Source organism: Orbicella faveolata, unplaced genomic scaffold, assembly GCF_042242905.1.
Source record: "Orbicella faveolata isolate gen_17 unplaced genomic scaffold, um_ofav_v1 contig_24, whole genome shotgun sequence".
Taxonomy (NCBI): Eukaryota; Metazoa; Cnidaria; class Anthozoa; order Scleractinia; family Merulinidae; genus Orbicella; species Orbicella faveolata.
This window is the reverse complement of record NW_028301552.1, coordinates 32,558,138-32,570,000: the sequence shown is the minus strand read 5'-3', so window position 1 is coordinate 32,570,000 and position 11,863 is coordinate 32,558,138. Positions and strand designations below refer to the sequence as shown.

Here is an 11,863-nt window from a genome sequence, read left to right as displayed (position 1 = left end):
AAACGCTGGCAAACCAACTGCATACCGGTTATCTTTTCCTTTCAAATTTCGACCTGAACTTCCTACCCTTTATCTCTCAGCATGTAAATATATTTGACTCATACTTTAACAGTAACGTGATCTTGTCCATAGCTAGTGACTCAGCTTTTTCCGATCGCAGATATATTGAATACTTCCTTCTGTTCAATTGACTGGCGTCTGTTTGCCAATACCACTCAAACATTAACAAGTGCCCAGTTTAATTTATTTATAAGAACCAAAAAGGTACCGCCATTTATTTTTCCACTCTTTATCTGCCAATAATTATTTAACATTTTTCCATTTCAAGAGAAAATACATTTGATCTTGTTCAAGTATTGGCCTTTTTGCATGTTTGATGTCTCGTCCATAAATTTTATAACGAGGATGACCAATCAGGAGACAAGGGGGCCTTAATGGATAAAATTCTTCGGAAGCTCTTTCAAGCTACTTTCACTCCTCCGTTGGTTAGACGCCATTGTCTTTTCCTTTCTCGAGCGGCTTTTCTTCGTGTGACAGTAAATTTCAGGTATGTTATACTATTTTTGTGTACAAATGGCCATGTGCTCGCTATGTTCTTTTATTTTTCACGTTTTGTGTATCGTTACTCTTTAAAGTCATTCCAAATTTCTCGAGTTTTTTGGCCTTAAGGGTGTGATTCCCAATGAAGCATTTGGTCGCGTACTATAGTTGTTTAACGTTTCCTCCAGATATAACATACTGCTAAAAATCACTAAAAGAGAAGACAGGAATTATGTTAAGAACCGCGTTTTCTTTTTGGAGTTGTGCAAAAAGAAAGTATAACAATAATACTCTTAATAGAAATTTCGAGAAATTATACTCATGCAACATTTACTATTTGCATATACGTAAGTCTCCCTCCAATTTAGTGCTTAACAAAAAACAAAAGGAACCATTATGATTGGTAGAATCTAAAATCGTTCTTACCATGACACAGATGTATACGGTTTTTTTTACAAAATAATAAAGGAATATCGCAGTAGATCATGGCAAGCACTGTTATTATGCATTTTTTTTTTAAATTGAGAAAAATAACCACAAAGTTAAGTTTTGACCATCCATGCTCTTAGTTCAATTCGCTCACATTAGTACTTTGATTCCATTCATCAAGTTACTTCGCAGCTTTTGCCATTTATCGCATTACCGTTGAATCTAATGTTCATGAAAATAATCGTCTTACGAGCTTTAAGCTTTTCTTCAAATAAATTCCGTTCCGACACAGTTTGTTGAATATTTTACTAATTATCAAGAGCTAACAACTCTAAACGTAAACAGTTTACGAATTTTCAACATTCGTGCGGAATGGCGTCATCTCTACCGATCCATGTGTGTGGACCCTTATGAACAATGACAATCAGCCAATGAGCGCATGAGAAATTTAACACTTATTGTTAAATGCAATATTTCAGAACGTTTTATTTAATTTCAATTTTTAGTTTAGTTTAGCTCGATCCACTAGTTGGAGTCAACATTCTTACGCCGAACAATGGTATAACTAAAAATTTAAAGGAAGTATTCGAGAAGTGTCCGTCTGTGCTTTGAATTTAAGCATGAGAAACCTAAGGACCGGTATTCAGTTAAGTCACAAACAGCTGCCTATCAGTCGCAATTCTCTAATTAACAGTTAAATGGAGCCTGCGGTCAATATAGTTGAAAATACCGTCAGTAGAAATATTGCTTTTCGATGCATATCTTGAATACTTAAACACCTTCGAATATTCTCATGCCATTCAAGTTTCACTATTGTATATTTCAATTTTTTCTTGAACTTTGAACCTGATGATAATGGCATAAACTTATCGAAACGCCATTCAATTTTAATATCCCTGTTTTTCATTCTCAAACATGATGCATATCTGCTCATTAAACAAAGGTAAGAAAAAAAGTTATACGCCGCTAATGTCCACAAAAAAGCTACATTTCTAATGGATTACATCTTTTATTATACATTGTAGTCACCATCTGTCTCCTCATTGGCTAAAAGCCTACAGTTAATTCCGGGAAAAAGCGCAACCTACGAATTATTCACTAATCTGCTAGCAGATTAGTGAATAATCTGTACGTTGCGCTGTTTCCCAGAATTAACTGTAGGCTTTTAGCCAATGAGAAGACAGATGGTGACTACAATGTATAATAATTCCGAATTCACAAAAACCTCATCCAATAATTGTTTAGTAGTAAGGACGTTCGCGCTAATTGTGTCTGCGCATCCTTACCACGCACGCAAATTCACACGCCACGTCATGCATCAAGCGCGCGCTAAGTAATAAGCTTATAGCTTTGCCTGGATTTAACGGTCTTGTACGTTTAGCAAAAAAATGAAGAAAATCTATCTGTTAGAGGTTAGAATCTTTTGAAAAATGCACCATCGAAATCCGTTCTTTTTAGCTCTTCGTTTATCTGTTCGGCGGTTTGAGTCATACGAAGAACTAGTAGGACGGAGTCGTGCTAAATTGCCAACGCTATACAATAGATGTCTCCAGGATACTGCAGTGCTGATGTACAAGGTTAAGTACTGGTTAACACCAACTTGTATTTCTGATCTGTTCATTCGCACGGACAAATCCCACTCATGCGCTCAGGAATTATGATTTTGCTGTACCCCGCTTTAATACTATACGCTATGGCAAACATTCTATTAGATACATGGGTCCTATTGTATGGTCAAAGCTTCCAAAAGGCTTGAAAGAATCGCCAAATGTAGCAACGTTCAGAAATAAAATAAGAAAATTGGACCTTTCGGGTTATCTAAGTAACAACAGCAATTGCTGCAACCTGTGCAGCCAGTAAATTTTTTCGCCCGAAATAAGAGGCCTCGCCCATCAATTGAGAAGAAAGGACGAATTTTTAGGATTTTAAATGCACATTAATATAGAATTTTAGAATGTTAAACTTTAATTAATATAACATTATAATTAAGCCGTTTCTTAGGACAACATATACTCTTCTATTTCCTTTCACTGTTTGCCAATATTTCAATTTTAATTTTTTAAGAGAATCTTATAATACTGTTAATGAAAATTTTTAGGTAGAGTTAATGCGGTGTCCTCGATTAGCCCACAGGGCTAAATACATTGACACTTAAATAAAGTTCTTACTTACTTACTTACTTACTTACTTACTTACTTACTTACTTACTTACTTACTTGACTCTTGAAGGGTTAAGTTTTGTGAAAACGTTGGCAACATTTGGAAATATTAACGCAACGAATTCACTTATATAAAATTTTACTAGGATAGTTTCTCTCCGTTGTTTCATCTTTGATATTTAAAGCTAAAAAGTCTGGAGACCATGCTGATTTACGCGAGCCAATTTTTCAAAAACAGACAAGTTTCCCTGAAACGAAGCCCGTGACCCCCAATTTTTTTTATTTCTGAAACCAGTAATTCATTATCTGTTTACATTCGAAGTTTGAAGAAAATCTACCGAGTAAAACATTTTCCTGCGAACGTCCCTAAGCCCGGTACAGACGTTTTGCTTTGTCTGGTGTTTATAAATTAGCGAAATAAGCAACAACCATAGTATGGTGATTCAACGTTGAGAAGGAGTGGACGGCATTCTGTTTTACACAAGATGAGCGGAAAACTACGTAAGATCTAATGTTAAAGCATTTTGAACATAATTACTGAGGAGTTCTAGAAACCTTAAAACATTTTTTTTTACATATTTTTTAACAAACAAACCATATGATCTCTTCACTCTGAGGTTTCCATATTTGAATCAGCTAATTTTATAGTTTTAGGAGATAGAATCTAATAACCTGTCTTTACCCGAAAGACACGTTTATTTCCAAGACATACACCTTGCGCTGCTCAAGAAGATTAATAAGATTAGCTTTTACTTGCAACATCTCCCTTTAATTAAAAATGTTTTCAATAAAATGCATGCATGACAACATAACCTTTCATTTCAGTAAAAGAGACACTGTCTTTCTTGTAGTGCCTGAATCGGTCAAAGTTTTTCCTGCAGTTAAGGTGGCCGAACACGATTTTCGCACGATCTTTTGCTAATGCGATTCAGCGCGCTACAAGGATTTCAAAAAGAAAAACATGGTATCGATACAGTGATCGTTTTATTTGGTCAATTCCCTCGCTATCTGTGTTATTTTTCTTCACAATTGAACACAGTGTATTTATGGCTTTAGTATTTTATTAGAAAGGTATGCTAGAAGAGGTAACGATGCAAAGAACCCAGTAATTGCAATTCTCAGATTTTGCTTTGTTACCCGGAAAGAAGCCAGTGAAAAGCAGCGCATTCGTAAGTAAGTCAAAAATTTGCGATTGAATGCGGAATATGGCCTTCTCGGAAATACGCCTATTTCTCAAAAACCACTCATTAGAATTTCACGAAATTTGGCACGAAAATACTTTAACAAATACGTAACTGGACTATTGAAAAAAAGGAAATTTAACTGAGGAAATTCTAGATGTCCCAGTCAACCCTCTACCAGGGATAATTAAAGATCTCTCTGTTGAACTATTATTAAAATAGTGTTAACTTGTGAGCATCGTTACAAGCTTGTTGCATGCAAATGATAAAAAAATCTAATGACTAGATTTTCTGCAAATAAGCAAAACCGATTTCAAGGTCTGTTTATATTTATTCATGTTGCCGTGGTAACGACACACACGTCAGCTAAGCTATCATAAAATTCGAAGTTTGTGTTGCTAACTTGCATGTTGCCATTTTTGGCGACCAAAGGATCAAGGGTTTTAGAGAAAAAGGTGAATGAAATACAGCTATCAAAAACTGTGTTCAGCCACCTTAAGCTGAACTTAAAAAAATAACGAAACTTTATAAAAGCATGCTATCGAAACGGACCATCAATCTCCTTAAAGGAGCTCAATCATGGTTTGCGCATATTGAAAAGTTTAGCCTCAATTTTTCAAATTCGTCGTTTGTAATCCGTGTTAATTTTCTCCATCCTTAGCCATCCTTGCTCCTTTATGGTTTATCATCAGTATCACTTTGGTGTTTTTCTATCTTATTAAACTGTTATTTTCAGGTTTCCTGCCATTTAAAGGTAATTTTGCATGTGGCCAAAATAACTCAAAATACCGTGACTGAGCCCCTCTAAATTATGGACATCTTTATCGGTGCACTTTTTGCAAAGAAGTGAAACAATGAAACGTACTTTGGGTGACTCGAGACAACATCTTTCTGCATCATGCATGTATCTATGAAACTGTATTCTGTAATCTGATTGGTCAACTTTATTTAGCAACCCTGGTCATTGTAGCTGCACCCTAATTAATATACATCAAAATAGTTTACAATAGGGGTTTATTTATTGAAACAAAACAAGTTGGTCAGTTGGTCCTCTGTCAGGATTCTCAATATCTCGGCCAATTGGATTATAAGCAAACAAACCCAGTCAGTGCAACCCTTAAGTCATTTCAAGGTTATTATTGACTGCAGTAGGAAGAAAGACATAAATAAATGATTTTAAACGTAAAGACAAAACCTACGTTTTCGTTCTGTCGCCCACGAATGGCTTAGTTTGTCAAAATGGCCACCACAGTTTTTTGTTTCACTCGCATAATTTCCAGTGGTCGCGGAACTAGCTATTTATAGATGACAGACACCTAGTACAACTACAAACTTCGTTATATTTGTCAAGATCTACGAAAAGCCCGAGAATTATTTATAAATCTCTCACATCATTTAAAATTTGAATCGAGAATGGTGTCGGGCAGGTGTATTTTTCAAACGGCAAAAAAAATAAATAAATAAACAAAACTTATTCCCTTTAAGAATAGGTGTTGCTAGAGAAATAATCCACGGATAGATAACAAATTGTGCACAAATCAAATCAGTCTAAGCTTCGGTTTTTCTTTACTGGCGTGCTCGTATTGAAAGTTCTCTATTTTGCAAGAATTGTTCGTGCCATTATTCACTCCTGCCTCGATCGCGTGGCATTTCAAACGTTCCCAGTTCACAAAAATTTAAAATTCCTCAAATTTTTAAACAATAGTTCACAAAAAAAGTCGTGGTTAAAGAAAAAAAAGCCGCACTTTTGGTTTTGTCTGGAGGTTCGCCTTGATATTTACTAATTAATACGGAATGATATGATAAGTATACTGAATTACAAAATATAATATTCACGGTAAGTTTGTGCAAGTGGCAGCAAAGGAAAAGCGAAGATTTCCTCTCTAAACAATTATCATGTTTCGTCTTTCTGTGAAATGCCTTTTATAATGGCGACCTCATCTAGGTCCGAATCATTTCATAATTTACCTGCATGAAAAATAAATCTTCTATACAACATGAAAATTTATTAGCGTGGAACGTCTCTTTCGTAATCAGTTTTGTTAATCCTCAAAAAATTGTTTTTTTCATAAATGCATTATTTATTTATCATGAGTAAAACACATTGGGCGACTTTTCAAAACAGAGTTGTCATTTTCATGATAACTGGTTTAAACCCAGCTCAGTCAATTGAAACTCTGGGAATCAAACACGTTTGTGAGTTTTATTCTGTGTGCTGACCTTCGGCTCAATGATGTAGACAGCTAAAACGACGTTAAGAATGACGGTAAGCTACTTTTGTTATGCTAAACAAATAGCAGTAACAATGCATAGTTTTTTTTTAAAAAGCAATAATGTGTTCTACTTTGTTAGTATCTCATCCAAAGCATCGTCCCGGTGGTATTGAATATTCAAATTATTGCTCTTGTATCTTGGCAAAGAGAATGGCATTTATACCTTTGCTGTTGGTACAAGTGGCAACTTAAAACAATAATTCAGGGCTCGATTTTTCTTTCCAAAAGGCAAACATCGGTTAAAATTGCGCTATCAACCCCATATTTTAAAATCTTTCATCTAAGGGCAGCTTGCTGGTGCTTGTATTGACTGAAAATTTAACAGTTTGACAACTTTATACAAACTAAGACGATGCCACGTCCAATTATTTGCTAAGCTCACTTAAATTTTAATATCTCTTGGTTTTCCTGTTGATGGGAAAATCGCGTAGATTTAACTGAACTAAATAAGAGTAAGATATCTTCGAGGCACAAAAATCTCTAAACTACTCCTACACTGTTCGCAGGTGATGAGGAGCCGCGAATTAATGTTGTTTCAATCTTTAATCTGGTTTCTGTGCGTCTTTTTCTGCCGCGGTTTATCAAAGTCCCTCCCCGATGCCTGCAAAGGTATGAAATTTAATATGATCTGTATAATTATCCTTGTAATGAGTATTTTTAAAACATATCGCTAACGGCTTAAAAGCACTATTGTCTGCCTGTTGATTTCCAGCATGTACGCCTGTAATTCGTTTAATCGATTCTACTGTATCTGAGCGTTGGCGAAAATAAATATCTTAGTGATAAACTGATAACGAAGGATTTGGAAAAACATTTCAGGATAAAGAGCCTCAGCGATATTAAACTGACACGACGTTTCGGCGACGACATGTCACATTTATCAAATGTAAATTATTAATTGTAAGTTCAGTAACTTTACTGGAGTAACAATAATTTACATTTGATAATGGTGACATATGTCGTCGCCGAAACGTCATGTTTTAATATCGCTACTTTTTATCCTGAAATCTATTTATGAGTCATTCTTTGTGGAATATATTTGTATACATCGCTGGCTGGGGTAATACGGATCGTACTAATTGATTCAAGGCAGATTTAATTTGTTTTTCTTTTAAGTCATTTCCTATTCAAGTTCGTTCGCACTACATAATGATAATAACAACATTGAAGAAAAAAACCGGTTTCTTAGTGCATTTGACGGCACGACAAATTAACTTAATGTTTTGTTGATGCAACTGAAGAGAGTTGTGACGGGTCTTTGGGTATGGAAAGCCAGCTAATTAAAGACTACGAGATAACAGCATCCAGCTCCTTCAACCATGACTTTGCTACGTATGGGCCTCACAGAGCACGGCTAAACTTGGCATCATGGCCTCAAGGATACAGGGCTAATCCAGCAGAGCTAAACTCGAGTTGGATCAAGGTTAATCTGGTAACTGAGAAGGTCATCACTGGATTAGCGACTCAGGGGTATGGAGATACGGCCGTGATGGAGTGGGTCAAAAGTTACAGCGTCATGTATAGGACTAAATTGAGAGATTTTGTGCAGATAAAAACCATGCAGGGAGGTTCCAAGGTGGGTTACAGCCTAAAGAATATCTCTCGGTAAAGCTAGATCTGTCGCTTTTATCGCAGATGTTAATAGCAAAGACTAAAGAATCAGTCGTGAATCAAAAGTCCCTTTAATAAAGGGAAAATGTAGGTGTTTTTCTAGTTCATATGATAGGCACAATCCTATGCACATTTAGTATAATTTCCAGAGGTGAATATAAGAATTAGACATTCTGATTGGTCTAAAAGCTCATCATATGACGCTATATTCACCTCGCTAGAGCTTGGTTACTAAGCTCGCCATCTTTACCATCTAGGCAAGTAAACATGGCGGACAGTTGCTGAATGAGATTTTCATTTATTCGAAAGACATCACTCCAAGTCCACGATATTTGAAAGAATATATTTTCGTCTCGGTGAATATTCACCAATGTTCACTTCGCCTTTGGCGAATAATTGTTAAGTAGTAATAGAATTGCAGTTACTATTAACTTCTATGACTTCCTCTCAAGTTGTCGAAGTGTCGCCTTCGCTAAACTACTGAAATTTATTTGCTGATTAATTTTCTTTTACCAGCGTTTCCGCGGAAACAGAGACAGCAATTCTATCAAGTATCACGATATTCCTCTCCCCATTTTGACGTCAGAAATCATTATCTCACCCCAAACTTGGGCTGATAACGTTGGCTTGCGCTTTGAACTCTACGGCTGTGATCCAGGAAAAACTTTGAATTAAATTCCAATACCATTGTATTGTCAATTGACGAGAATGAAGTAAATAAACACAACTGTAAAAGACTGCTTATGTTACACTACGTTGTCTCCTATTAGGATACTATTTTTTGGTATGGTGGATGTTTGATGGACGTTTTTTTACTAAAAATCATGCAAATTTAAATAGCCTGGATCATAATGACACTAGAGATGACACACTGGTAGAGGTAGGGTCTTCTTTGTGTTTTAGCTTATTTTTATTGCGTTTTTTTTTTTCCATTTATTCCATCAATCGATGGATAAGTTATTCACGGTTAGACCAGTAAGTTGGTCTTTTAGTCCTTTCAGTTAATCAGCAACCTAGTGTGACGGTCTGCTAGTCAGCCAGTATGTAAATAACGTGTTAGACAGGTCAGTCGGTTGGTCAGTCAGTCAAGATTCTAAGTTGTTAATATTACACTTGGAAAAAAGACTTTATAGAACCTTACAAAGATATTCCGAAACTTCTGAAAGCGTGCCCGAAACCTATGATGATGTTGAATAATCTTCGAATATCTTCGAGTGATTTTCGGCAATCTTCGGATGATTTTAAGAAAATTTGGGAACTGCTCGGGTAATATTCGGAAATCGGTCATAATGTTCGGGTGAGCTCGGGCGATATTAGGAATTCTTCAGAGGTACTCGGGTAATGTTCGTAAGCGTTCGGAAACCTTCGAATTTTATGTCTCCGGCTATATCGTCATTCTATTTTGTACTTAAATGAACGATGGTATTGAGAAGATAGTATCAGAAGATCACTATAGTTGCTACAGCTATTTACCATTCGTACTACAGACGAACCTCCCATGTAGGGACATTGTGGAGTATCCATTAGTGTCCCTTTATGGGAAATGCGTTCTTACTGTGCTCTTACTATTGGTTTAGGGACCGTTCATTTTTTATGAGGGAGGGGGGGGCTGGTGGGATTTGGGAAGCACCATTTAAAAATTGCATGACCCCCCCTCAGCTTACCAATTTTTTCACATGGCCCCCCCTTATAGCGGTCATTTTTTGGGATGACCCCCCCCCCAAAAAAAAAAAATTGAACAAACAATATTTAGATTTGAACTTTTTTAATATTTCTCTATTATCCCCCTACTCCACGTTATTGTGCTCACTATGAAGACAATATTTACAATCTCTATACGACAGAGAGCTGTTGTTTAAAAAACAAATCAAAAGAAAGAGAAGTCAATTTCGGATCTCCTAGTTATGGCTCGCCCTGAGCGTGTGGCGTTTGGCCTCTCATTGGCATCTTCCTCATCTGAATTGATGAATGCAAGAATGACGTCACTTGAGTCATCTTCTCCCCCAGAGTCAGTGGCGTCACGGTCATACTCATCATTGTCACTTTCATCCGTTTCACTGCTGTCAGCACTTGCCCTGTTGTCATTTTGTGTCAATGTCCTGGCATTTCTCAGTGTTGGTTGGCCAGCTCTGAGAGGACTCTTCTGCTGCAAGCATGAATGTCTTACAATTGCCTTTACTTTCTCACTCTTGCTGCTTTTCAAATGCTGCTTCAGCCCGTGGTGGTTTGAGTACTTGTTTAGTTCTGGAACACGTAGCTTTTTAAGCTTGGTTAGATCTTTGCACAACTCAGTCCAAGGATAATCCTCCTCCCTACTTAACTTTGCCTTTTCTTCTGCTCTCTTTTTCCTTTTAAATTCCAGCACTTCAAGATGCTGAAGATAATCCACCACAAACTTCGATTTGACAATAAACTTATCTGCAAATAGAGCAACGCTCTCAGGGTCAGATAAAACCAGCCTGCCACTTCCATGTTCTTTCTTCTTTACATTGTTAATCCAATCGGGGAAAGAGCGCATTACTACATGAGCATCATGAAAGAGGCTCATTCCAAAATGCGCAACAATGGCGAAAGCGACGACTCGTTTAAGAAAAGGTTTACAGCTGAACGATCCAGGCAGTTTGACATCTTACAAGCAAAAGAAGCAATCTTTCTAAGTGCGGATGGCTGTTCAGAAAGGGCGAGTGAGTTTTCCATGCAAGGGTACCAGTTGAAGCCCAGTGATGGAAGAAAACTGAACTTCTCCATCAAAGAGCACAGAGCAATGGGGGAAAAGTTGAATGTCATACTGAAAGATGTAAAGGAACACGATTCCACACTCTTTCAGTCCAATGGGCTTGCTTTAAAGCAGGGCGAAGAATTTGCCCACGGTTATAATGTAAAACAGATCAAATGTACAGAAGCTAAGTTGACGAAGGTCACGCAGGACATGGAAGCACTAGAAAATAAGAAGAGCAATTATAACAGCATATTCAAAGGTATATTCAAACAGGACATCAACAAAAGGAGAAGGAAAAAAAAAACCGCAGAAAGTCAAATGAAAGAAAGAGGAAGCGGACTGAAAACAACGTCCAACGAGTTTATGGACTGTATTGGAAACCCGCTAGGAAATGATCTTCCACAATGCCTTGTGTACCCTCCTAGAACGGCCGTCCCGGAAGAGTGTCTTAAAGTTGAGGATGTTGCCACGTCGATATTTAGAAGAGATGGGCCATACATTGCACAGCTCTTGGAAGGGAATTATTTCACCAATGCTGCAAGAAGCAGAATCACCACCAACCTTGAGCAGGAAGTCAGAGATTATGTTTACACCTTCATGTACCCTGAAGAGTTCACTCTGACGGAAAGCATTGCTGCTTCTTGCAGCATTGGTGAAAGAGACTCCCATAGCAGCACAAGCGGTGACGAAGAACTCGACGACAGCGGAGATGAAGATGAGTGCCAGTGAAAGTTGCATTCGAAAATAACACTGTTAAATACTTCTTTTCAGTAGCTACAAAGCAGAAGGAAAGTTTGTAATAAATTTGTATCCTGCCTTCTATGTTTATTCTATAGCAATTTTTTTGATATTCAAACATTATGCCATTTTAAAGTTTTACTAAAATATTTCACGTGACCCCCCCCTTTTCCCCTTATTTTTTTGGGATGGCCCCCCTCGAAAGCCATTTTT

At 37.0% G+C, this 11,863-nt stretch overlaps 1 protein-coding gene across 2 annotated transcripts; it reads left to right on the top strand.

Moving 5' to 3' along the window:
• The first annotated feature begins 397 nt into the window (after window positions 1–397).
• On the top strand, window positions 398–8,930 carry LOC149111332 (lactadherin-like). 2 transcript variants are annotated; one of them, XM_089293031.1, is made up of 4 exons: window positions 398–547; window positions 7,089–7,191; window positions 7,824–8,158; window positions 8,710–8,930. In XM_089293031.1, exons 2-4 carry the CDS (start codon window positions 7,092–7,094, stop codon window positions 8,866–8,868), a joined length of 594 nt encoding a protein of 197 aa, XP_089149157.1. In that variant the 5' UTR covers window positions 398–547; window positions 7,089–7,091; the 3' UTR covers window positions 8,869–8,930. The 2 variants fall into 2 exon arrangements, with proteins under 2 accessions (XP_089149157.1, XP_089149156.1); XM_089293030.1 differs by lacking the exon at window positions 398–547 and adding an exon at window positions 6,455–6,575.
• The last annotated feature ends 2,933 nt before the right edge of the window (window positions 8,931–11,863 follow it).